The 26,997-nt window shown below is 52.8% G+C and overlaps 2 protein-coding genes across 2 annotated transcripts; one reads left to right on the top strand and one right to left on the bottom strand.

The window, feature by feature from the left end:
• Positions 1-265: 265 nt before the first annotated feature.
• On the top strand, positions 266-818 carry LOC111151714 (heat shock protein family B (small) member 9). The gene has a single exon (XM_022509871.1). The coding sequence runs from the start codon at positions 316-318 to the stop codon at positions 802-804; it is 489 nt and encodes a 162-aa protein (XP_022365579.1). The 5' UTR covers positions 266-315; the 3' UTR covers positions 805-818.
• Positions 819-1,583: 765 nt separating this feature from the next.
• On the bottom strand, positions 1,584-26,566 carry LOC111151692 (RAB5C, member RAS oncogene family). Its single transcript, XM_022509830.1, has 6 exons — positions 26,458-26,566; positions 6,232-6,485; positions 4,542-4,693; positions 4,212-4,334; positions 3,008-3,101; positions 1,584-2,513 (listed from the first exon to the last, which is right to left on the bottom strand). The coding sequence occupies exons 2-6, from the start codon at positions 6,395-6,397 to the stop codon at positions 2,398-2,400; spliced, it is 651 nt and encodes a 216-aa protein (XP_022365538.1). The 5' UTR covers positions 6,398-6,485; positions 26,458-26,566; the 3' UTR covers positions 1,584-2,397.
• Between the last annotated feature and the right edge of the window lie 431 nt (positions 26,567-26,997).

The raw sequence follows: 26,997 nt of genomic DNA on the forward strand, positions 1-26,997 counted from the left end.
GCGCTCCAGGCTCGGGGCCCCACGTCCAGCCTCGATTGGCCTACACAGGTGCGTCCCAGCCTGGAGCGGGAGAAGGGCCTAAGAAAGGGGCAGGCGCCAGGATAAGAGCAGCAGCAGCGCACCAGGGCGGCTGACAACCGGACCTGGGGAGGCAGGACTCGCGTGGCGGCGCCCCCCACTCCATCCGCCTCGCCCCGGCCGCAGGGGAGTGGAGCCGGGCTGCTTGGAGCCAGGCCGCGCGAAGGCCTCTCCGGGTGTGCGCGCTCAGCGCCACGCCCCACGCCGCGCGCGGTTGGGCAGCAGTTGCTCACTCGGATGCAGCGGGTCGGTAGCGGTCTCCCCAGCGGGAGCCAGGTGGCGTCCCGCAGTCCCAGCGCGGCCCTTGCTGAACAGAACCAGGTGGCCACGCTGCCGGTACGGCTGCTCAGGGACGAGGCGGTGGCTGCGTGGAACAACGTTCATGCGGAGGATGGCTTCCAGATGAAGGTGGATGCCTACGGCTTTGCCCCTGAGGAGCTGGTGGTGCAAGTGGACGGCCAATGTCTGATGGTGACGGGCCAGCGGCAACTGGAGGGCTGCAGCCCGGATGGGGCCGGCTACCGCGTGGCACAGAGGGTGCACCGGCAGATGCAACTACCGCCAGACCTGGATCCCGCCTCCATGACCTGCAGCATGACCCCCTCGGGCCAGTTGTGCGTCCGAGGCCCGTGCCGGGCACTGTCTCCCCCTGAAGCCCAAAGAGGTCCATCCCCGAGAGTCCGGGGCCGTGGCCCCAAGAAGGGCCAACCTACCCTGACCCAGTAAACAACTAAGTGTGCAGCAGCTGCCTTGGTGTTCTGTGGTCTTTTCTTGGGGTCGGGGTCAGAGGTCGAGGCAGAGAGAGGTAGAGAGAGGGCTAGTGGAGGGCCCTTGTTGGCAGGGAAGGCACTTTAAGGGGTTGGTCCACCAAGAATCAGGCCTCTGTGGCCCAGCCGAAACTGGGGGCGCTCCGTGGACCCAGTGCCTAGCCCCTGGCAGCTGACAGCAGCAGCTCCAGCAGGGAGCAGCAGAGGGACAGGAGGCCTGCAGGGGGACCAGGCTCCATCACCACCAGAGGGCCCCCACAGACCAGACAGAGGGCTTGGACCTAGTGTGGTGCAGTCCCTAGGCCTCAAGAGCAGCCCAAGTTCCCAGAAGTCACCTGGGAAGAGGGTGGGAGGACCCAGTCCTTCACAAGGTACAGACTTAACCAAAAAACCCCAAAGAGGTTGTTTCTGGTGTTTCCAGAGACCAACTACTTTCAAATGCAAACTGCACATCACCCCAGTATAATCTAGAGGGAAAGGCAAATGCAGGCCCCTCAAACTTGGTGAGATTCAGCCCCAGGTCACTCTTACTCCACCCTCACCCCCTAGAGTTGGTACCAGTAAGGGCCTCTTTCTTTTGGTTACCATGACCACCAGCATCCCCTCATTAGGGGGGTGGGGGGGGGAGCCTCTCTTCCACAGGATTCAGTGGTTCATTTTAAATTAACTTCCAAGTAAGCTAGAGCGGATATGGTCTGATAAACTCTGCCAGAGAAAGACAAGGAAGACAAGTGGGAGGTCAATTGATCGGCTGACTATATTGACAAGATACTGATTGGTTACATGTTGAAGAAAACATACAATACAAAATACAGAAAAAGTTGGTTCCATCCCCTCCCACTTCCCCCCCCCTACCCACCCACCCCCAAATACTCATCATCGTGATTTGGTCAGAACAGGGCTCAGAGCCAGAGGTCAGGGTGACAGGGGAGAAGGGGCAGGTTGTGGACAATGAGTTGGTGGTTGTCACAATAATGCTGTGGTAATGCTGTGGTTTCTCTCCCAGCTGTGAGTCGGGGGGTGAGTGGGGGCGGTGGCCTGATGACAGCCATCTGAGAGAAGAGCTGCCTCTCCCTTCCCCCCGCCTCTAGGGCCTGCCCCACCACCCAGAACCAAGCCCATTCCAAACATGGTAAGGACATGGATGCTCTTGCTGAGTCTGCTCACCAGCAAGATGGAAAGAAGGGTACCTGCTCCAAACCCCCGCCTCCACACATACAAAGGGGGTGGGAAACAGGGGCACGTGGCTACTACCAGCAAAGGAAGAGTGGGAGAGCAGTAGAAAGGGCTGGAAGTGGGAAGAGCAGATCATATATATTAAAAAAGTGACTTAAGACTTAAAATTGAATTAGTATTTGTACAGAAAGGTGCAGGTGGAATAACTCACTCCGGCCTATGATCAAAATTCTATGGAGAAATCATGGCAGACCCCTCCCCCTGCCCCCAACCCCCCCCAGTGGTAGCCCGAGTCGTTAAGTGCGATTGGTTAGAGTGGATTCCAGTCGGGTCGGTCAGGCGGAGGAGGTGGGGGCAGTGGGCAGGCAAGGGGGGCTCAGTTGCTGCAGCACTGGCTCCGGCTCGCTGGGTTGTTCTCCTGCAGGTCCACACCTCGGTTCCGGCTTGGAGCACCCGCTGCATTCTGGGGCTCATTCTTGGGAAGCTTCTTAGCTGTTTGGAAGAGGAGGGGGAAAATGTGTTTGGGGAGTACCCAATGGCCTTCCAAGTCCACTTGAGTGGAAGCTGGCCTTTTTACCACCCGATGTGTGGTAACCCACTGAGGGCTTTGCTTCTATGTCCCACGTGCATTCTGAGTGTTTTGGGAAACTGAGGCAAAAAGAGGTTAAACAACCCGCCTAGGACCACGGGAGTTAAGTAATAAAACAAGGATTTGAACCTGGGCAGGATGACTCACTACAGAGCCAGATAAGCCTAAAAATCCTAAGAAGTAGGTTAGGGGGAGGGTCCTGCAGGGTTTTAGGTGAGTGATAAGCTGAAGGGTAAGAAGGTAAAATGTTGAGACTTTGAAAGGCTTTAGAAACTTCTGGGTGAACTATCTACATCTGGGAATTAGATAAGGGGACCCTAAAGACCTACTTACTACGTACTACAGACAGCAGGCAAGTGACAGGACCGGGTCAGCGGAGGGGAGGCGAGCAACTCACCTATTGCCATGAAAATTTCATTCACGTTCATTGCAGTCTTTGCTGATGTCTCCATGAACAGCAAACTGTTGTCGTCTGCATAGGCTTGTGCTTCCTGATTTGGATGGAGGTGAGAAAGTGAGTAGGAGGGAAATGATGACAGTTGGCAGGGGCCAGGGCCCAGGATAAAAATCTTCCCTCATCACAGTCGCCTTATACACAGCAGACACAATGCAGGGGTTTTCAGGCCGAGGGCTCTCCTGCCTGGTGCCTCCTGCTGCAGACACCTGCACCATAACCCCAAGGGCCTCACTTCACATACAGCTCCTCTCAGTTCACAAACATTAGCAGACGTTTCACTCAGGTTTCCCTAGGTCCACTGTGCCTTCTTACTCTTCAAAATCACTAAGCCAGGAAATACTTCTAGAACATTATCCTACAAATGCACTTGCACATATGGAAAAAGCACAAAAGTCTGTGGCTATGGACCGCAGTGCTGTTTCCATCTTTCCATATTACAAACGACCTAGAAGCCCATCAGTTAGGGCCTGGTAAAAATGTACAGTACACAGAGCACACTCCGATCTAGGTAAAGAACAGGACTCAGGGGCGCCTGGGTGGCTCAGTCAAGTTAAGCATCTGCCTTCAGCTCAAGTCATGATCCCAGGGCCCTGGGACTGAGCCCTGCATTGCACTCCCTGCTCAGTGGGCAGTGTGCTCCTCCCTCGACCAGCTTGTGCTCCCCCACCCCCCCGTCATCTCAAATAAATAAATAAAATATTTTTTTAAAAAGGTGGGGGGAGATTCATACACATGTGTACGTTTCTAAAAAATGAGAAACTGATGCATTTGGGGGAAGGAAAACTGAGTTTCTGAGTTAAGGATTTGCATTTTGTTCTATATACCTTCTTTTACTGTGTAAATTTTACTTGTGCATGTGTTATATGGAAAAAAGTAATTCTTTTTCAGTACATTTCATTAAAAAGTCAGTTTACATAAAAAATAAGCAGCAGCTTCAGCGATTCTTATGCATACGCGTCACCAACCAACGAAAAAGAACAAGGAGAGGCAAACAACTGCTTTAGGCCTGTGCTCAAGTCCGGAGAGGACAGCAGAGACAAGCTCACCTGCCACTTCCCCGCCCGCGGCAGAGGTCTGGAGCAGCCGAGGCTGAACTGCAAGTGGAGCTGGCTGACCCCGCCCCAAGTCCCATCCATCCCCCCACCTGGAATTCCACGGCTCTCTTGCTGGCCAGGTCCGCCTTGTTCCCCGCGAGCGCAATGACGATGTTGGGGCTGGCCTGCCTCTGTAGCTCCTTCACCCAGTTCTTGGCCCGTGCAAACGTGTCCTGGGGAGACAAGGCCAGAAAGTCAGAGACAGAGGAGGCGTTCTGCCCAGGGCCACTCACTAGACAAGCTCGAGCTGACAGAGCCAAGGCATTTAAGATGTCATCGCCCTGGAGATTCTGGTGAGACACTCCCACCAAATGACAGAGGAAATCTGCCCACACCCCCATCCAGGAACAAAGTGTCGAGAAGTAAGGGGAAATCTTTACTGTGTTGGTGATGTCATAGACCACGATGGCAGCCTGTGCCCCCCGATAGTACATGGGGGCCAGGCTGTGATACCGCTCCTGTCCAGCTGTGTCCCAGATCTCAAATTTGACTGTTGTGTCGTCCAAACAGACCGTCTGTGTGAGGAAGGCCGCTGTAAGAGGGAAGGTGGTGTTACAAGGCAAGAAGGAGTCCAGAAGCCACCCCCAGGTGTCTCTAGTACCATACCTGGGCTCTGGCACTCAGAGGCCCCCTGCTGCAACTGACCCAGAGAAGCCCTCAGCCCCGCAGCCCCGCAGCCAAGGCAGCCCCGAGCAGGGTATGTGGAGTCTGTGTTTTTCTGCCACGTGCTGAGGCGGCAGGGGGCTGCACAGGCTTTACAGACCCACCCAGGCAAGGGCAGCGGGAAATCTGCCTGCCCTTGAGCCACTTCGGGAGCACCCTCTGAAGAGGAATGCCGCAAGGGGAAGGAGAGGCAAAACTTCTCCAAGCACAGAAGGGTGGGGTGTGCTCACCCACTCCTCCTCCTCCTCCTCCTCCCTCCCCTCACAGAGAACAGTCCAGCTGGAAACCTCCACAGTCCCTGAATTTGCTCCAGCCCAGGGGTGTTACTGGCCTTCGGTTTCCTGAGGACACTGTCACACACTCAGCTACACTGGGGACGCCTGAGAGTACACGCTGTTCCGCTGCCAGGCGGAGGCCGGGTGGCTGGCTTCCCAGCTGCCCCTGCCATCTCCAGCCATGCCAGCTAGCTACCACCCCCAGCTTTGACCTTGACCCACTCCTGACTGGCCACGCTGTGGCTCGACCTTCAGGGAACACAATGACCCTATCTTGGGCCTGAGGAGACAAGGAGGGACTACATGGCACTTGTGCAGATGCTTCAGAGGAGTCCCAGAGCTGGGCAAGGCAGGTGGGAGCCCCCTACGCCCTGGGACCCAGCAGAGGCTCCCAGAGAGCCGTGTGGGGAAGCTGGCTTGCCTTGTCTGCTACACCACCCCCGCCCCACTGCTCAAGGAGGGGCCCGGGGACTGCCTCACTTCCCTCTCTCTCCAGCTCCTGACTTGAGTGCTGAGGAGGCAGCAGAAGACCGCTGACACAGCTCATTTAGCTTCCAGCTGCCTGGAAACCTCCTACCAAGAGGGTAGAGAAAGGATGACTCAAGCCCAAGGTTGGCCCTGGCCCCTCAAGGTCTCTCCTGGCCACTAAGGCGGGGGACCGAGTCCAGACCATTCCGTGCTAAACGCTGACTACCGGGAAATCAAGGATGGCCTCTGTGCTCGAGGGTAAAGGTCAGCTTCAGAAACACTGGCCCACTCACCAGGCCATTTCCCCATTCTGGAAAGTAGGAGAGGCCAGGACAGATGCACTGCCTGGCACAGTAGGAAGGACCCTCAGAGATGCAGACCCAGCCTCTTCCCTCCCAAAGGCCAGGGCAGTGGGAAGGTCTTAGCCAAGGCCACACAATACTCCAGTGGCGTCATCAGGGGAAGCAGCCAGTTTGTGGTCATGAGCCAAGTTTTGATGGAGGACTACTGGGACTCTGGGGGGAGACCGGCTGTTGGATTCAACCCGAGGGCCCAGGTGAGGAAGAGGTGCTGCCGCCCCCGCACGTTAAGTCTCTCTGGGCAAGCGGCTCCCTTCTCCTCAAGGCCAAGTTATTTCTCTGGCAGAACCCCTGTGCCCACTCACCTCCAATTGTGCTCTCCTGGTACTCGTGGAACTGTCCCTTGACAAAGCGGAGGACGAGGCTAGATTTGCCCACCGCGGACTCCCCCAGCAGGACCAGCTTAAACTGACAGATCTTGTTCCCAGCAGCTGGTCCGTTGGGTCGCGCTGCACCTCCCCGACCCGCCATGGCCCGTCTTGCTGTAGTGGTACCAGTGAGCGTGGGGCGGGGGCCGGCGCTGTGCGAAGAGGCACTCAGGGAGGAGGGGGACCTCCAACTGCAAGAGAGATCAGCAGTACCGGTCAGTCCAGAGACGGCTGCTCAGCGAGGCCTTTTTCGATCACATGTCTCTCCCTCTGCCCCCGACCAGGGACCTGACTACCTCCCCTCCTGCCAACTCCTGGCCCCCCAGACCCCAGAAGTTAGCAGAAGAGCCCTAGCTAGGATGTACGACACGTCCATTTGCTCTACAATCATCTGAGCAGTGAAAGTGGTCTCCCAACTTTAGGCTCATGGTTCTGAGCAAACATACTGGCTTCCTAATCCCAACTCTGTACATGTGCATACAAATTAAACACACACAGGAGAACGAGCATACGGCAGCCTGGTGGCAGTTAACAGGCGCCTTGGGGTACCAAAAAATCATCTGGGAACACTCCAGGATGTAGGTGAACAAACAATGAACTTGCGGTCCATTAGCTAAGCTCACGGCCCACCTCTGTGCACAGCCAAAGTGAGTGGTGAGACTGCCCAGGGCACTGGGAGTCCCAGGAGCAAGCTCAGGCTCAAGTGCTTGTGGGCACTCGGGGACCAGGGAGGGCCTGGCCAGTGCAAGTTGTTGCCAAAATAGCCATTTTGTCCTGCCATCTCGAGAAGGACCGCCCAACTTTCTCAGTCTGAGGCTGGACTGTGCACGGGGGTCAAAGCCTCATTCGCTCCTCCATCCTGAACCTGTTCCCTCAGTTGTCTCATTTGTGATGGGCCAGAAGTCTCACACACATTAAAACACAACACACACACGAAACCAAACACACACCAAAGCCAGAGAGCTCTGCTGGCAGTTGGAACAGCTGCCAAATTTCCCTTATGAACAGAGACCTCAGTTCCATTCTCTACTGGCAGAGGCGGAGGGTGACGCAGAGAAAGAACTGGGGAGGTACGGGAGGGCAAAGACAAACAAGGGACACCGAGACCTGCACCGCCAGCAGCTGGTGACAGCTTAGTCATTGTTAGCGATAGCTTTGGAGGCGCAAAGAAGGATGAGGAGCCTATCTTCAGAAGCCTCTAGAAGACTTATACTAAAAAATAACAGAACATATACATGATGTTTTACAGACGAGTGCTGAGAGGAGGTATTTGGTCCTGAGCATCTGTACAGCATCTGAACCTAAGCTGGAAAGAGAAATTTTTTTTTTTTAAAGATTTTATTTATTTGACAGAGATCACAGGTAGGCAGAGAGGCAGGTGGGGTGGCTGGGGGAGGGGGGAAGCAGGCTCCCTGCTGAGCAGAGAGCCCTATGCGATGCGGGGCTCGATCCCAGGACCCTGAGATCATGACCTGAGCCAAAGGCAGAGGCTTTAACCCATTGAGCCACCCAGGCGCCCTGAAAGAGAAAGTTTTGATTCAACTACCCTTGGCATGATGGAGTCAATGCAGGTAGAGTGTTTAGAAGCAGATCCCAAGTCCAGACCTGACCCGTCCCCTGAGCAAGGGGAGTGCATCCCCCACAGTCAGAGGACGGGGGCGTGAATGAAGAGCAGGACACAGCTGTGGGAAGCGATGGGCTATGCTCACGTAAGAAGCTGACAGCAAAGGGCTTGCTTTGTTCAGTCTGAAATCCTTTTTTCACATCCCTGTCCTCCTGGCAACTCATTTAAAAAGTGAGCTTCAGGAAGAATGATTCACTAGCCAGGAACAACAGTTTCCTTTCTGGACTGCGCCAAAGGAAAAGAGGTTTGAAATGGGAGCCACCTCTTCCCCAAGAATAAAGGAAGGCACTATTGGGGGGGGATCTCGATGAGGGACAAGAAATGCTAGTTCTACCATATTTTACAGTTTACGGGGTTCTCTTTTCACCCAGTCATTGATGTCTGCAAGACTCTATGGCCCTTTGAGGCAGGGTCTATGCTTTTAGCTTTTTTGGCTTCCTTTTTTTTTTTTTTTAAGTTTTATTTATTTATTAGAGAAAGTGCGTGAGTGAAGGAGCATGTACCCACATGCATGGAGGGAGAGGCAGAGGGAGAGAGAGAGAATCCTTAAGCAGACTCCTCGCTGAGCACAGAGCCCAAGGCCAGGTTCCATCCCAGGACCCTGAGATCATGACCTGAGGCGGTATCAAGACCCAGCCCCTTTAACTGCCTGCGCCACCCAGGCGGCCCAAGTGCTTCTGGCTTCTTTGCGAGCCTTCCTCACAAGGCCTACTTATACACTGGGAATTCAGAGTGCTCACCAAGGAAATCAGTTGGAGGGACAGCTAGCGTTTACTGAGTGATTGCACAACCATCATCTCCCTTAAGCTTTAAAACAATCCCCCCCCTTTTTTTTTCCTTCAGGTAAATAGCTTGACGCTCAGGTGTTACATATGCCCAGCTCAAGGCCACCCGGCACACAGGTGACAGAGCTGAACCCAGGCTGCCTGCCCGCTCCCTTATCTCCCAGTCCACCTCCCTGCCCGTGGGAAGAATGCTGGAGGCAACGCCCACCCTGTGTTTGGTTTCTGGCTGCTGGTGAACGAGCCCCCCCTTTTCGTGGCAGTGGCTTTGCTGGCCTGCAAGGTGGGGCTCCCACCGACAGTCACAGGGATCTTGCAGGCCCTGACTACTTCCACCAGTGGGAGGGGCTGCCCAGAGCCAAGCAGGACGACAGCAGCAGAGGGAAACCACAGTGGAATTACAAGTTGGTTATTACCACAAATCCACGTGACACATCATCTTGGCTGGGCAGCAGAGTGCGGCTGGGGCACTACAAGAGGTATGAGGGAATGGGGACAGAAGATGGAGTCCCCGATTGCAACAAAACCAGAGCAGCTGGGACTGAGGGCTACTGGGGTAGGGAGTAACCAGCACCCACCAGTCAAAAGACACAGAGATAACATCTAAGTCTTGTCCCTATCCAATCAGTGGGTTTCCAGATCCTTCCCAGACAGAACCTGGTATTGTTAACAAGCCAAGAGGAGGGACAAGTAACTCTTATCCGGTGGTTCCTGACCTTGTCTGCACATCAAAATCACCTGTGCAGCCAGCCCCTGGAGGTTCTGATGAAGGTCTGGAGGAGGGCTTAGTCTCTATTTATTTTTTAATTTTTTTATCTTTTTAAAGATGTTTTATTTATTTATTTGAGAGAGAGAGAGAGAGAGAGAGAGAGAATTAGAAAGACCAAGCAGGGAGTGAGAGAAGGGAGAAGGAAAAAAGCAGACCTCCCCCTGAGTGGGGAGCCCGATGCAGGGCTTGATCTCACAACCCTAAGATCATGATCTGAGGCAGAATCAAGAGTCAGACACTTAACCCACTGAGCCACCCAGGTGACCCTGTTATGTTTTTTGTTTTTTTGTTTTTTTTTAAGTGCTGTAGGTCGGGCGCCTGGGTGGCTCAGTGGGTTAAGCCTCTGCCTTTAGCTCGGGTCATGATATCAGGGTCCTGGGATCGAGTCCCGCATCGGGCTCTCTGCTTGGCAGGGAGCCTGCTTCCTCCTCTCTCTCTCTGCCTGCCTCTCTGCCTACTTGTGATCTCTTGTCAAATAAATAAAATATTAAAAAAAATAATAAAGTACTGTAGGTGCTCTGCCTGGCACACACAGGCTGGTGACATGTTCTGCCTGGATGCTGGTCCTGCCCTCCAGAGACACCTGAGCAGGCACATATTGTACTTTTTATGGCCTGCGTGGCCTTGTGGTTTTCCTGGCCCCACTTGGTGGTCACATGACTAAAGGTATTCAACCTTCCCAGACAACAAAGCCATGGAGGAAGCTGATTTTGCCCCAAAGGGCACATGAAGACCAGGGAGTGTTTCAGACAGGTGAAGGCCACACCCAGAACCCCAGGAAGCTTTCTGCCCTCCACTCCCAAGCCTGGGAAGCTGAGGATGCGCCCTAGCAGGTGGCAAAGGTAAGTTCATGCACTGAGCTTGCCTGCTGCTGGGAATCTTCTGAACCAATGGCAAGAATTATCCACGGGTGCTCAGGTGATGGAATTATAACCAAAAATGCTGTAAAAGAAAAAAAAAAGTCTTCTTTCAGACAAAACCAGGAACATGGGTAGCTCAGTCAGTTAAGCGTCTGCCTTTGGCTCAGGTCATGATCCCAGAGTCCTGGGATCGAGTCCCAAATGGGGCTCCTTGCTCTGAGGGGAAACATGCTTCTCTCTCCGCCTGCTGCTCCCCCTGCTCATGCTCTTTTTGGCATATAGATAAAAATCTTTTTAAAAAATTAAATGATTAAAGAAAAAAAAGGAGCCCAAGTTGTAGTCAGTTTCTTACAAGATACAGAATGGGCCAAAGATTTCATTTTTTAAGCCAGTTTCTCCAACACCAGGAAAAACACGTAAGTAGGATGGATTTCCTCCTGGATATGTTCACGAAGCTGCTCAAATGGGTAGAGCTTCAGACCCATGACAAAAGACTCTCCTTGACATGAGCTGCTCCCCTCACCTTCCAAATCTCAGCCTTGGTTTGTTCAGAGGTCATGGAGGGGAAGCACTATCCCCAACCTCATCATCTTCACAGGAAATGGGAGCGACTGCAAGGGCTGGGGGGGTGCACTACACTTTCCCCAGCAATGCACATGAAAGGGCAGAAGGGACCTACATTCCTGAACATACACCCAGCCAGTTCTGGGGCCGGGTGCCAGAGAGAGAGCAAAACACTGCTCTACCTTACCCTGGCTTCTCTACTCTGGACACTATGGATAAGTGGATACCAAACTTTCTGTTATCAGAACCACACAGGACATTTAGAAAAATAACTCTGGCCCCCTGAATTAAAATCTCTAGAAGTAGAGTCCAGAGAATGTTTTTATAAAATAAGTTCCCCCAAGGATTCTAGGCAGCCAACTCAAGCACACGAGCTACAGCTGATAGAGAAAGGAGGGAGGAATGCAAGAAACAGTAAGACAGACCCAGATCAGCGCCGTGGACAACAGAGGGGGATCAGGTTGGGGGTGGGGGCCAACTACTGAGGCCTTCAAGACACCAGATGCTGCGGGACTATCGCCCTTTGCTCTAGCCTCCACCAGAAACGTCTCTTCTCTAAGCATGAAGTCACCCAGTTCATACTTTTTGTCCTTCCTGGTAAAAGAGTGAGCAATTCCAGCTGATGGGTGTCTCTCATGCTTCCTGTTTGCTTCAGAGACTCTTCCTCTAGCTGACAGTCCTGGCACAGCCTGGATAGTGAGCTGATGAGGGAAACCAATCAGACTCTGTTGACCAGAGGCTGAGAAGGGCTCACTCAAGGTTAGCCCTTGAAGGGGAGGGGGAAGGACTGTGAACCAAGTGACCCGCCCCACCCAGGGCCCCCTAGGGGTGGTTCTGGCCAGGGACTCTTCAGCTCTACTCTAGATGAAAGCGTTCCTGAATATTTAACACCACAAGAGCTGGGCAAGAAAAGGCGAGAGCAGAAGCAATTTGTTCCCTTAAAGAGAACCCAACGTGAGGCACAGGAGGAAAGGTAATTAGGTTCAAAGGTGGAGGTAGAAGACCTTGAAAAGCTCAAATCAGCCGGGGAGGATATGATTCACCCATAGGCTCAAGAACACAGCTCTCCCCCAAAGGAGAAAATCACAGCGACCAGCACACAGGACCAGAAGGCAGACTCACAGCAGGACTCCCCCGGGCCTCTGGCTGGTGGCAGAGCCAGAAGGAAGAAAAGTCTGAAGCAACACAAGCCATGAGCCACATGAGACACCCGTCAGCCTTCCCCCGGGGCAAGCGGCAGCTTAGGACTTGGGAGACTGAACTGAGTTTAGTTAAAGCCTTGGCTCCACCGTATATTAGCCGAGTGACCTTGGCCAAGTCAGACAAGTGTCTGCGGTGAGCTTCAGTCTCTTATCTGTAACACAGCATTGTTTAATACTGATCGCATGGGGCTGCTGTGGAGGTGAGTACCGCGCAGTATGAGGCTGAAGGTGAGGCTCTGACAAATGACAGGTTTATTATACTACTCGGGCCGAACTAGTTTTGACTCACACTGGTTGTCAAAGCACAAAGTCCTTGAAGACCTAACCCTCCTCTTTCCAATTACGGAGGAGATGAAGATGAGCTGAGGTGGCCTGCCCAGGGTCACAGCCAGGTGGTGGCAGAGTCCAAGCCCAGGACTCATGACTCTAGCAGAGCTCCCCCATCATTGCTAGAAAACCCAAGAATATTGACAACGTTATTACAGCCACTGCAAATAAGAAGGTAGGCCACCCTCGATGTGGGCTTCCACAGCATATGGCCTCTAATAACAGAAAACGGAGTTTGTATCAAACGGAAAAAAAAAAAAAATATTGCTCGATGGAAAAATTCTATTATCTTGATTTGGGAGGCAGACACACATATGTCCATAAATGTAAAAACCCATCAAGCTGCCCAACTGAGAGGTGTTAATCTTACAACATGTGAGTTCCAGGTCAATAAAAAGGTTAAGGAGTGTTTCTGGCATAGGATTTTGCCTACAATGGTGAGAAATTAAAGCTTACAAATGACATGAAACCAGTCAGAAGGTATATAAGACACCTTCTGCCTCTTCTACAGTATGACAAAATTCAGAATAAAAAAGATAAACAAAAAGATGATGCCTGAATTAGAAGAGGGCCAAGAGAGAGGCACCGAACTGGCTCAGTCAAAGAAGCATGTGATTCTTGACCTCAGGGTCATGAGTTCGAGCCCCACTCTGGGTGCGGAAATTAAATAAATTTAAAAATATTAAAAAAAAAAAAAAAGAAGAAGAAGAAGAAGGTCAAGACAGAACAAAGGTACCCACCTAACAAGGCGCAAGCAAACAGGGTTCAATAGAAATAGGACTGCTATGCACATACCGAGAATATATCTGTACTTAACTGTGGGCTGAAGAAATTTAAAGTTGTTTCAAGCTTCATAATAAAAAGAGAAAGTGACATTTATGTCTTTTCAATGAGGAGAAAGGTTACACCAGTGGGGCTCTGCACTCTCCAACCAGTCCGGAGAGTGTGCGCTGAGAACAAGAGGTGTAGGGGTGCAGGCTGGGGGATGGAATACGTGACCACGACTATGGGACCGCAACACAGAGGACCTGTGTCCCACCTGGAATGCAACAGAGGAATCTTGGCCCTGGAAGCCAGAAGCTTAAAAGCCCACGTTGAGATCTGGGGAGAATCCTGATGGGGTGAGTCGGGCCAGGGCCGGGGCCCCTCCTGCCACAGGTAAGTAGGGGCTTCAGGATTAGGACAGCTGGCAGCAGGAGGGGAAGGGGGTGCCACGTTTCCATGGTCAGAGTAAGAGCACTCCCTTTCCAGAAGGGAGAGAGGTAAATCAGCCCAGATAGGGGCTCTGAGTGAGCTGGCTCCCCTCCCTTGAATCTGCCCCCAGCTGCCCACCCAATTCCCTCAACCGGTCAGTTTCATCGTACTCCCCTTCCAGTGAGAACGCCCCTCTGGGGCTGGGTGCCTGGACTTCCCCACCACAGCAGGACACTGGTGGAGTCCACAGGGGCTCCAGCTGAGGCCACCAACTGCTCTAATACCTGCAGAAGGAGCCAGCGTGCAGGGGCTCCAGGATGCTTAAACCCTAGATGCTCATGACCAAGTGGTCCCTTCCACCATCCAGGCAGAACCTGGGGCTCTAGGGCCTCTTTCCCCTGGGCAGAAAGATGCCAAGCTGAGTGAGGCAGAAGCCACCCTTGAGGGACAGACTCTCAGCTTCCCAGAGCCTTGCCCCAGCAGGAACATCAGGAAAGCCTTCCCTGAGCTTTGCGCCGCTTCCTCAGCTCTCCACGACAGACAGTCCCTGAGAGGCCGACAGAAGCCGACTCAGCAAGCGCTAACTTTCAGGCAGAGGATGGAAACCTCCAGTCCCTGCTCCCTCTCTTCCCGTGCCCACAGGAAGACTGCTGGTATGTTTGGGGGGGGGGTGTGTGTGGTGACAACACTTATCTGCTGACACGGCTTGGTCAGTGTGCGCTCTGTACTGTCCACAGAAAGGCCCGAGGAATCGATGGGCAGCTCTGAGACCCTCATTCCCGGGTCCCGCTGGCCAACAGAGCAGTCAGGCGTTTGCGTGGCAGGTTAGCGAGGAAGGCCAGACAGACAGGGTCTGTGTGAGGCCGCAACCAGATAAGGCTCGTCCTGCCTCTTGATTCTAAGAGGCACCGGGGGCCCTGGGCACTCAACGCTGGCACTCCTAAGAGACTCTTCTCCCTAAGAGGACCCAGTCCCTGACTCAGCACACCCCAGTCAGCAAGGCTGTGGCAGACTGCCTGGCCCCAACCAAGGCAGCTCTCTAAGAAGCCTCAAGCAAGAGCTCCGTGTGAAGTCTGGCACCTTCTGCGGCACAAAGCCACACCCCACTGGCTATGAGGCCTGGTGCGGACGGGCCTGAGGCTGAGGGGTGGTCCATACCCCACCACCCAGCTCTTCACCTGCCGGTGCCAGGTGAGATGCTAAGAAGAGAGCCAGGCAAGGCACAGGAGCTTCCCTGGCGCCACCCACCCCGGCTGCGGCCCCGGGGGGTGGGGGAACCCGGGTAACGTAAAAGCCAGTGAGGACAGGCATGGGGTCCTTGCTGACAACACGCTGCGCTGGTGCTGCTCCTGCAGTTACTACAGGACGGTTCTAACTGGAATCTCAGCAATGCAGGGCCGTCTTCCCCTCTGGCGAGGGAGGGTCTCTGCAGACCAGCTGCAGACCACCAGCTGGGACAGCTGCCACTTGGGCTGCTGCCGAAGCCCAGAAAGACGCCAAGAACCTCTGCTGGACGTCAGGGTCATCGGCAACACCTGTTCATCTGGCTACTCACACCAACAAGTGCAACTGGCGCCCCTCACAAACCCTCCCTGACTTTCCAGAAAATCCGAAAACAAAAGAAAGCTGATTTAATTCATTGCCCTCAGCTCCTAAACAGAGAGCAGAGGGCAGAGGCTGTGTTTGGGAGGCATATGGGGAAAAGAGAATCAGGTATCAGACACCAGCAACCAAATTCCTCTTGCTCAGACATCACATATGCTGTGGTCAGAGGATGCCCAACGAACAAAAAAACAAGGTCAGAGGGGTGCCTGGGTGGCTCAGTGGGTTAAGCCTCTGCCTTCAGCTCAGGTCATGATCTCAGGGTCCTGGGATCGAGCCCCACATCGGGCTCTCTGCTGAGTAGGGAGCCTGCTTCCCCCACACCTCTGCCTGCCTCTATGCCTGCTTGTGATCTCTCTCCCTCTGTCAAATAAATAAATAAAATCTTAAAAAAAAAAAAAAACAAGGTCAAAGTTACTACTGTGAAATCTGAGGGACTGGGGCTGCTCTCAGGAGCCTAGAGACCAAAGCACAATGTTTTAGGCTGACTTTTTCTTTCTTAATCTTTGCTGAACAAAATGCAGAAATAGTGCCAGGTGAAGAAGCCAGGCAATGATAGGGTCTAAGCGAGTTTCAGTGAAATGAATCACACTAATCCATGGCCCCAAACTATCACAAGGCTGTTACGGGCGGCACGAGGCTGGAGAACTTGGGGACCTGAGGATGAGGAGTGAAAATGTTGAGACATTAAGGCCATGGGGCGCCTGGGTGGCTCAGTGGGTTAAGCCTCTGCCTTCGGCTCAGGTCATGATCTCAGGGTCCTGGGATCGAGCCCCGCATCGGGCTCTCTGCTCAGCGGGGAGACTGCTTCCTCCTCTCTCTCTCTGCCTGCCTCTCTGCCTACCTGCGATCTCTGTCAAATAAATAAATAAAATCTTAAAAAAAAAAAAAAAGAAAGAAATTAAGGCCACTGTTGTAGATGAGAAGGACCTCACAACAAAATTCTGAAAGGCTGCACTACGGGTTTCCTTCGTTTTTAAGATTTTTTTTTAAGATTTATTTATTTATTTGACAGATAGAGATCACAAGTAGGCAGAGAGGCAGGCAGAGAGAGGAGGAAGCAAGCTCCCCACTGAACAGAGAGCCCAATGCGGGGCTCGATCCCTGGATCCTGGGATCATGACCTGAGTCGAAGGCAGAGGCTTTAACCCACCGAGCCACCCAGGAGCCCCTGTTTTTCTTTTAAGCTTTTATTTGTCAGAGAGAGCGAGAAAGCAAGCACAAGCAGGGGAGCGGCAGGAAGAGGGAGAAGAAGGTTCCGCACTAAGCAAGGGGACCGATACGGGACCCGATCTGAGAACCTTGGGATCATGACCTGAGCAGAAGGCAGGTGCTTAACCGACAGAGCCACCCAGGTGTCCCTGCATTTCCTTTAACAGCACTTAATGTCATGCCTGATGCGCAGCAGGTGCTCATAAATGTGGCGCATGGAGCCTCCAACACAGGCCTGGCTGGGTCTGGCAAGTGATGGGGCAGCTGAAGGTTTAAATCCACATCCACCTGCCAGTCGGCTCATTCCCCCCCACCCCACAGAGCCACAGCCCAGCCGCAGAGCCTCCTCACCACCCCCGACAGGACCTACTAGGTTCCTTCTGCACAGGGGCTAAGGGCACCAGTGCCAGAGTCACAGCGACTCCAGTTCCACTCCCGCAGCCACCATGTACTAGGGTGACCTGGTATTGTGTCACGGCCCCCACTTCCTTACATGTAAACAGAGAGACTAGGGCCCCCATCTCCCAGAGCTGCTGGGAAGAGACTACGGGAAAGACTCCCAGCGGAGGGCCTAACTCCAAGCAAGCACTCAGTCCACGGTGCTGGGGTGGGGAAGCCCCTGGCCCTGGAAGTCCCTGCGAAGGAAGCGGATCCTCAATCAGTATGTTATCCACGAGTCACACATTCATTCTCTTGCTCTCTCCCTGGACCCCACACTTCAGTGCCCCTCCCTGGGAGAGAACGCTGAACAGGACAACTGCTAGGGTCTGAATGTTTCTGTCCCGCCACCCACCCCTCAAATTGTTATGTTGAAATCCTAATCCCAGTGTGATGGTATCTGGAGGTGGGGCCTTGGGGAAGTGATTAGGCTGGAGAGTAGCACACTCATGATCGGGGTTAGTGCCCTTCTCAAAGAGGCTCCAGAGGGCTCTCTTTCCCCTCCCACCGGGTGAGGACACAGTGAGAAGTCAGCCTGGAAGACAGCCTTCACCAGAACCTGACCATGCTGGCTACCACCCTTATCTTGGACTCCCAGCCTCCAGAACTGTGAGAAATTAATTTCCTTGTTTATAAGCCATCCAGTCTGTGGCATTTCACTATGGCAGCCCAAACAGACTAAGACGACGACTTTCAACAGTGTCCTGGAAAAAGGACCAGCTCACCCTTGATGTCCTGTGTCTGTCAATAACCATAACCTTGTATTCTCTGGAGACTGGCTTCCAAAGCCACAAGAATGGAGGATGGACTACCATGATCCAGAAAACCCAGCAGAGTTGAACCCTCTACCAGATAAACCATAACCCCTTAGAAAAAAAAAAAAAAAAGAAAGAAAAAGCCCCACAAGAGAAAGCACCTTAAAGCCCAATGCCCTTCCTTCCATTTCAAAGCCTCTTTCAGGAAAGGGAAGAAGTAGTTCAGTTGTGGAGTGGGGGAGGGGACAGGACCAGGACAGCTGACAAAGAAACCAGAGTTCCTTTTAAAGAACTAGGCTGGAAATGCTGGAGGTTTGGAAATCGTTGTCATTAATCACCACAGCCTCCGAGCAGCTCAGAGAGCAATGTGATGACTAGGAGAGCAGCCAGGGTGAGGAAGGCCACCCACGCCCTCCCCCACGCCCAGGATGCTCGGACAGAGCCACCTGAAGGGGACACACATGCAGCTATGAATAGAAAGATTAGAGGCTTGTAAACCAACTCCTGTTAAGATCCCAAGTTAGTGTTTCCAGAAGGGCTCAAGTTCCACGTCTTCAGAGGGCTGACAGTACAACAGAAGGATTTAAGCTATTCAATGATTCAGGATCACAGCTCAAAGTGACAGCCACGGCCCTGGGCCTGCCTAGAGCCACAAACCCTCCTGAAGGGGAGGTCCGTTTTTGAATAGCAGCAAAAGTACGCTGGCCCAGGCCACATGGACTCTCTTGTAAGACCCAGAGCCCTGGAAGGTTGGGCTGGAGAGCTTAGCACCTGAAGTCCGGGATGATGATGTAGCTCATCTTTCCAACGGGACAGTAAACTCTAGAGTAAACACCACACCTGACCATTTGTGGGTCAGTCCAAGCATCAGGGAGGGCTATGGGACGTATGAACACGTGAGTCGAGAAGCAGCAGCCCTGCTACTGGGGTCAACCACCATGATTCCCACACATGCACATCTCCCTAGGGGGCATCTCCACCTTGTCTACTTCCAGTGTCTTCGGAGACTAGCTACCAAGAGGAGACACAACTTGAACCCACGCACACAGCTCTGGATCGACATACTTGGCGGAAATGGTTACTAAGAAGGCAGTGCGATCCTGGAGAGACAGCCGATTCTAGGCCTGGGGCAGGAGGCAGGCAAGGCGGGCCTGGAGCATCTTGTCACACCACCAAGGAGTGAAGAGGTGCTCACAAAAGGAAATGGGGGTGGCCCCAAGGGCATGGACAGCGCTCCCCAGGGAGCAGACCCGGAACAACCTGAGCAATATGACAAAGTAGTACTGGATTTTATAAACTGAAGGCGAAAATAAGTACCCAAGAGCTCGGATGGCTATAAATAAATGAAGAAAGGAAGGAATGAGGGAAGGCAGACCGATCTCCCCCGTGCAAGAATTCCACATAATTCGTGCAGATCCACGGCCCTCGGGGAGAGGGACGTCACTACAGTGTGCGCTGCACAGAGGGACTTCCTTCCCAAGAGGACAGGACGGGGGGCCGGTGGGGGGGAGACCATGACTTCACAGTGGGGAAACCTGACCCACATCACCTCAGCCAGGTGACCGAGGGTGACACCAAGAGTGACAAGTCACGGTAGTTGGCTGTGCCCTCGACCATGATGACAGAGGCCCTTCACCTGCGTGGTCTGCCTCCCCAAAACTCTTAACCACCGCGTCACCGTGAGGAAAGCGTTAGACAAATCCCAACTGAAAAATGCACTAAGAAATACCTGACCAGTGTTCCTCAAATGGTCGAGCTCGCAAAAACAAGGGAAGTCTAAGAAACCGCCTCAGCCAAGAGGAGCCTTAAGGCAGCACGATACTAAATTCCGTATGGTATCAGGAGGGGTTCTTGGAACAGAAAAAGGTAAGGAAATCTGAATGAGGTACGGGCCTTTAATTAATAATTTTCTTAAAGATTTTATTTATTTGGCAGAGAGAGACAGCAAGAGAAGGAACACAAGCAGGGGAAGTGGGAGAGGGAGAAGCAGGCCTCCCACTGAGCAGGGAGCCTGATGCAAGGCTCAATCCCAGGACCCTGGGACCATGACCAAGGCCAAAGGCAGATGCCCAATGACTGAGTCACCCAGGCGCCCCTTTAAGTAATAATTATGTATCCAAGCTGGTTCATTCATTGTGACCAATGTACTGTGTTAACATGAGATGTTAATGGTGGACACTGGGCAGGTGAGAAAACTGTACTACGGTGTGCACTTGTTCCAAAACTATACTGAAGTAACGTTTATTAAAAAAAAAAAAAAAAAAAAAAAAAAAAAAAAAAAAAAAAGAGGGGCACCTGGGTGGCTCAGTTGGTTAAGTGTCTGTCTTCAGCTCAGGTCATGATCCCAGAGTCCTGGGATCGAGCCCCACACCGGGCTCCCTGCTCAGTGGGGAGCCTGCTTTTCCCTCTGCCACTCCCCCTGCTTGTGCTCTCTCTCAAATAAATAAAATCTTTTAAAAAAGAAGAAAAACAAAACAAAACAAAACAAAGGCAGGCAGTGGCTTGTCCTGTGACAAAATGAGATCCAAGGACTCCAGTGACCATAAACTCATGTTCTTAAGACAAGTTAACTAACTCTACAGGGAGCTGCCCAAGGGGCATATGGGAAGAGGGGTGGCAGGAGCCGCACCAACAGTCCCAAGAACCACATTCCACAGCCACGGGGCCTGGGGGTTTAAAGTCCATGCCAGCAGGTTCCATAGACAAGGCTGCTCTCACCACTGCCGGTCTACACCGCTGCTGATGCCGCTCCCTTAAGACCTCCCTCCTTCGAAAATGAGTGTAGCAGATGTGCCGAGCAGCACCCTTAGACCAGAGTTAAAGTCACTCCCAGTGATCGCCGCTAAGTCCCGGCCTGGCCTCAGTGCCGCCTCAGCACAAGAAGCTGCAGCAGCCTAGCGATCAAATCCTCACGCTGTAGAAGGTGACCCACGGGACTGTGGACGACCAAAGCCATGGCCACCTTTCCTGACGAAACCCTTCACTGGAGGGGCACCTGGGTGGCTCAGGGGGTTAAAGCCTCTGCCTTTGGCTCAGGTCATGATCCCAGGGTCCTGGGATTAAGCCCCGCATCGGGCTCTCTGCTCAGTGGAGAGCCTGATTCCTCCTCTCTCTCTGCCTGCCTCTCTGCCTACTTGTGATCTCTGTCTGTCAAATAAATAAATAAAATCTTAAAAAAAAAAAAAAAGAAAAAAGAAAAGAATCCCTTCACTGGAAAGACTGAGATTGGCAGATTGCTCTGGCAATTTAGTTTGTGACCTGTCCCCACCCCTGTGTCATCTGCACTATAACCTTGACTCCAACCACCTGTTTGGTCTCCCATCTGTGAGCAACCTGCCTGAGGATAGGCCAAAGATACAGCCCAGGCTTTGGGGTCAGATGGATGTAAGTGACTCCCGCGTTCACCAGGTCCACGCTGTGTGAGCTCAGAAAGTGTGTGTTCAAGGACGTGAACCAGCCGTGTGCTTCAAGGGCAACTAGGAACGTCTGCCCCTTCCTTTAACAACCGCAGGAGGGGGCATCCGTGATGGGGACCAGGTGAGAACTGGATGCATGGATAAAACAGGACATGATCTGTGCCCCTACAGGGTTCATGCAGTAGACAAGGGGTGCTGAGAGGAAGTGCAGGGAGAAGCCCTCAGCCTCCCTGGCAGAAGGGAAGGCTTCACAGAGGAAGTGATGTTCCACCTGCGCTTGGACAGCAAGGTCTGGAGATGCAGCTCTCAGGCCAGGGAGGAGGAGAAGAGCCCTCTGGGCAAAGGGAAGAGCACAGAGCCCAGACATGGGGCCAGAGGGGCTGTGCTGTATGGGGATCTGAGCACAGACTGGATTCTGACCGCTGGCTGCCGAGTTCCCCACCTCAACAAGGGGATTCAACACAGTGCGGCCCTCCTGGGGATTAAGGAGTCAGGACATGCGAAAAGCTAAGGAGAGCACGTGGCACACAGCAAGCAAAGCTGAAAAAGCTGCACTTTTACTTGTATTACTGTTCCTACAAAGAGGAGACGGAGATATACAATCTGAAAACTAGTCTCTTAAAATATCGGGTTCTTCATGAGGAGGGCTCCTTAAGAAATACTCCAATTCTCCTCTGCCACGGCTCCTGAAAGCCCCTGACCTTCGTGCCATCCCAGTTTATAAATCCTACCTGAAGCAGGGCTTCTTAAATAGCCCCAACAAAAGTACCCCAACTAAAGTCAGGGGAGAGGAAATGCAAAACGGCCAGGAATCTAGGAATTGAACACGAAGCAGCCTGCCACAACCAAAATATTGCCTTTGAGTTTCTTGTTTTAGCTTAGATTCACGAAAACTTTGCATTCTCTGTAACAGATCCAGGACTTTTTTAATGCAAAAATGTTTAAGAGGAGGATGGAAGGTCCTAGAAGATGCAAAGGCCTCTCTTAGTCTCCGGCTCTGAGTCTCCACAGCACATGACCCCAGCAGGGTCTGAGAAGACCAATGGGAAAAGCACAGTCAAGGCTGAGCATTCTCTTCTGTAAAATGGGAAGACAACCTACAACAACTCTGATTGCTATCTACAAGGTGAGACAACATGTGAAACCATCGAGCAAAGCACCAGGCATCACAGCAACACCTGGTACAGATGCTGAATCAGAATCCTAGGGATGCGGGCACCTGGGTGGCTCAGTCGTTAGCATCTGCTTTTGGCTCAGGTCATGATCCCAGCGTCCTGGGATGGAGCCCCACATTGGGCTCCCTGATCCACAGAGAATCTGCTTCTCCCTGTCCCACTCCCCTGGCTTGTGTCCTCTCTCTTGCTGTGTCTCTCTGTCAAATAAATAAAATCTTTAAAAAAAAAAAAAAAAAGAGTCCTAGGGATGAATTATAATTCGTCTTCAGAACCTCACCAATCCACAAAGTTGCTATTTGTGTCTATCTATCCTGTGCCAGGGCCTGAACTAGCTCCTTTACCCTCTGTTTCTAATTCTGCAAAATACTTTGTATCCCCATTTTACTGGAAGAAACAGAGGCTCAACAAAGTCATGTAGCAAGTCCAAGGCCCTGTGACTGGTTCAGTGGGGGAGTCCAGATGACAACTCAGCTGGGGCTCACTCTCAAGCTCTTGGGCTTTCCACCCTTCCATACCACCTGTTTACCGGCAAGGGTCAGAGGAAGAAAGCTCTCTCTAAGAAGTATTTGCTTCATGGGGCTAAATTTATGACCTTGCTGTTTCCATGTAAATTCTGGCAAAAGGAGCTCCTGGCGGAGAGCCGCAGTCTTCCCACCTGCAAGCAGCAGCAGCACCAAGGAGAACATGGTGGTGGTGGTGGTGGAGGGGAGCGAAGCAGAAGCAGTCTCTATGGGCTCCCATCACCCAGAACCCTGCCCGGAGAGACCCCTGAGCCCACTCACTTTTACTTTCATTTTCTAGCCATCACAAATTTCAGGTTCCCAGAAATTAACGGTACAGATGTCAGCAAACTGTCAGGCCCTGGAGAGTACTGACCTGGGACTCCTAACTGCCATGGTCCACGGAGGCAGAGGAGATGGGGATCCAGGAGGACAGGAGGGTGGAGTAGGGGGTGGGGAAGAAAATGGAAGCAGAGGAGGGGCAACAATGACGAGGGATGGTGAAGGGTCTGCACTAGGGCCCCTGCTCGTTCACCCTGTGTGCTCATTCCTTAAACAGACCCAAGGAGGGCTCACTCTCAGGGAAGACGTGGCACATCGATTCTCAAATCCCAAGCCCCAGCTTTCTAACAGCCCAAGCTTTCTAACTGGAAGACCTAGGCGAGCTACTTAAATTCCTTCAGCATCATCTCTAAAATGATACAAATCCCACTATCTCTCAAGACTCTGCGAAAAACAGGTGTGAAAAGAACTTTGTTTCCTGTAGGAAACATGCATTAAAAAACTGCAACTTTGGGGCACCTGGGTGGCTCAGCGGGTTAAGCCTCTGCCTTCGGCTCAGGTCATGATTTCAGGATCCTGGGATCAAGTCCCGCATCGGGCTCCCTGCTCAGCAGGGAGCCTGCTTCCCCCTCTCCCTCTGCTGCTCCCCCAACTTGTGCTCTCTCTCCTTCTCTCACTCTCTGTCAAATAAATAAATTCTTAGAAAAAAAAAATGCAACTTTGAAATGATTTCTAAAAACCTGTTGTTGGGGCATCTGGGTGGCTCAGTCAGTTGAGCATCTGCCTTCAACTCAGGTCATGATCCCTGGGTCCTGGGATCACCCTGTGTCAGGCTCCCCACTCAGCGGGGAATCCACTTCTCCCTCTCCCTCTGCCCCATCCCTGCCCCCTGCTCATGCTCTCTCTCTCTGCTTGCTCTCTCAAGTAAAAATATAAAAATTTTAGAAATAACAATAATAAAATAAAAATCAGTTGTTAACGGGGCGCCTGGGTGGCTCAGTGGATTAAAGTCTCTGCCTTCGGCTTGGGTCATGATCCCAGGGTCCTGGGATCGAGCCCCGCATCAGGCTCTCTGCTTGGCCGGGAGCCTGCTTCCCTTCCTCTCTCTCTGCCTGTCTCTCTGCCTACTGTCAAATAAATAAACAAAATCTTAAAAAAAAAATCAGTTGTTACCACCTCCTCTCTATTGTATGAATGCAGGAAAGTCCAACTAGTTGAAGAGGCAAGAGAGGAGAGGCTTCTGTCTCACACAGAGCCCTCCCTCTTTCTGCCAAGCAACATCAGATCACTGCTTGGACTCTCCAAACCCTGGATGCCAGAAGTGGCTGCCTAACTACCCAGGGCACTGAGGCCTTCCACATCTCTCTAAAAGGGAGAGCTTCTCCTTCAAAAAAAAAACCTGTTTCAGAATCCTAGCTGGGAGAGCATGACCAGACAAACAAGGTCCCCTCAGAAGGCTGGCAGCCTCATCCTGGGACTCCCAAAGAGTTCCAGAAACCACAGCTCACTACCAAGGAGGTAAGTTCGGTCAGACACCAATGGCCAGTGAGCAGGCAGCCTCTCTGGCCTTGCCCCTCAGAGGCATGGGCTGACCAGATTAGAGAAACTAGGCTGGCTGCAGAAGTCTCCAACGACCCTCCAAAGAAGACCACACAGATAGAGAGCTTGTGATCCAACTGCTGACCCTAATAATGTAGGCTTTCTTGTTGTCCGATAAAAATGAAATGAATGGGGGCACCTAGGTGGCTCAGTTGGTGAAGCGTCTGCCTTCGGCTCAGGTCGTGATCTCAGGGTCCTGGAATCGAGCCCCACATCGGGCTCCCTGCTCAGCAGAGAGTCTGCTTCTCCCTCTGTCTCTCTGACCCCTTCCCCACTTGTTCGTCCTCCCTCCATCCCCCCCCCCAATGAAATAAATGCATCCCAGGTCTAGCTCAAAAGTCTGTAGGTGTCAGGCACTGGTGACTGTCCAGAAGTCAAAAAGGTCCCAAGACAAAAAATGTTTAGCACTGTAAGGGCAGTAAAGATGGCCCAGAACACTGAAGAGCTACAGAAATTCCCAAAGACTACATGGTCTTTTCTCTCTTCCTTGGCTAAGGATAGCAAGGATCAGTCATGGCCTCAAAGAGTCAGGCTACTCTCATTAAGGTACAATCTCTGGCCTGTACTTTGGCCACATAACAAAACCTGCAAGCCTGGTCTGAGACAACAGCCATTTCACACACCTAAGTTCCAAGCAATAGACAAGGATCAGATGTCAGTACAGGCTGCCTCTTGGAAAGGCTGGGGGGCGGGGGCAGGCGGGGCGGTGGGGTGAGGAGGAATCAGTACTTTCTGGCATGCATGGGAATTCCCTGGGCTACAAAAATTAGCACATTAAGAACCCAGAGGTGCCACTGTGGTCTCAATTTACTCCTCTGTAATCTACAATTTGTCCAAGCCCAGAAGGGATTGAAGAGGCCCTGAGACTAGACAGAAGTGGCACAGACCTGTTGATCAAGGAGGTGCATGTGTGTTTTTGAGAGTGGGAAAGAGATAGGCCAGGACCCTTCAATACCACACTCCTCATTTTTTGTCTTTCCCCTACTCCCTAAAGACCAGCAGACGCAGTCCCAGGAGAAGCAGTCCCTCCGAAGCAGCTCGGAAACCACTCACGTGCTCTGGGAGGACGGGGCTGAGCCTGGAGCAAGGGGGAGGGGGAGAGGAGGGGTGAGAGAAGATAATGAATGGGCAGATCCACCCTGATCTGTGATCTGTAGCTAGGATTAAGCAAACCTCAGCTAAATTTTTCAGAGACAGGAAGAGAGATACACTCAGAGAACACAACTAGAGAACAACATAACTAGAGGACAGGGTTGGGGGTGGAGGGGGCAAGACAAGAAGACAGCTCGTTTCTAAAAAGTGGCCCAGACTTGAAATTCTGCCGAGATCCTGGCTGGCTCCCTGGCTCGAAGAAAGAGAGGAAGTGAGGAGCTGTGGGAGCCTGTGCGTGTGGCAGGCTCTCACCCAGGACCCCTCCGCCCCCCAGAAAATCGAGATAAAATTTCTCTAGGGCTGGAGGGAACAACTGTTTTTATGGGACGGGGTAGAGGGGAGAGGAAAACGACGACAGACAGCACTCCTCGCCACCTCTATAGAGAAGGAAGACAGGCTCCTTCATACCTAGCAAAGATTCCTTCAGTTCTGGGAGCAGAGGAAACAGAATCTGGGGTCTCTCCCTCCACAACTGGACTGGACAGTCCAGAGGAGAGCCCTAGCGGTTTCCCAAGGCTCATAAAGGGCAGGTAAAGGATGGAAAGAAGGGCCCCCACTTTGGCCCGACGCCTGGGGAGCCCCTTAAGAGGGGGCTACGGGTCGGGGGAGGGGTCAGTATCCCCCTAAGCTGAGGTTGGGCGGGAGGAAGTACTGCCCCGAAGAGGCTTCAACGCAAGCGAGTCACTGGGTCTCGGGACAGGCACACTCACGGCGGTTCCGGGGCTGCAGCGTTACTTGGGGCCGGGGCTCGGACAGGCTCCGCTCCTCTCCCCCCGGCGGTGTCCCAGGCTCCGGCCTCCACTTCCGCCTTTCAGCCGCTCCGGATCCGGATCTCCACCTCTGACCCGCCCCTCAATACTCCCAGGTGACTGACAGGGCGGAGAGACCAATGGGAGGCGCTCTTGGCCGACTCACAGGGGACGCCTGTGGGGAGCACGGGTGAGGCGGGAGAACCCGCGCGAGGGATGGCGGGACTTGTAGTTCACAGAACTGGGAGGAGCCGGTGGCCGCCTGGGATTTAGACTTAGGGTGGAGCCGGCTGCCGGCGAGGCGGAGCCCGACTGGGAACTTTTTAAAGCCAGGCCTGCCAATCGCGTCACCCTGGGTTCCAGGAGCCCCGAGGGGAGGAGGGTGGCGGAGCGCTGGAAGAGGGCAGAAGGCTGTGTGTGCAGAGTTGGGAAAGCAAGAACACGGTGTTAATGAATACGCACATGAGTCCGCAGTCCTGAGCACTGGCTAAACCGGAGAAG

Source organism: Enhydra lutris, unplaced genomic scaffold, assembly GCF_002288905.1.
Source record: "Enhydra lutris kenyoni isolate GAN:26980312 unplaced genomic scaffold, ASM228890v2 scaffoldscaffold26, whole genome shotgun sequence".
Classification (NCBI taxonomy): domain Eukaryota; kingdom Metazoa; phylum Chordata; class Mammalia; order Carnivora; family Mustelidae; genus Enhydra; species Enhydra lutris.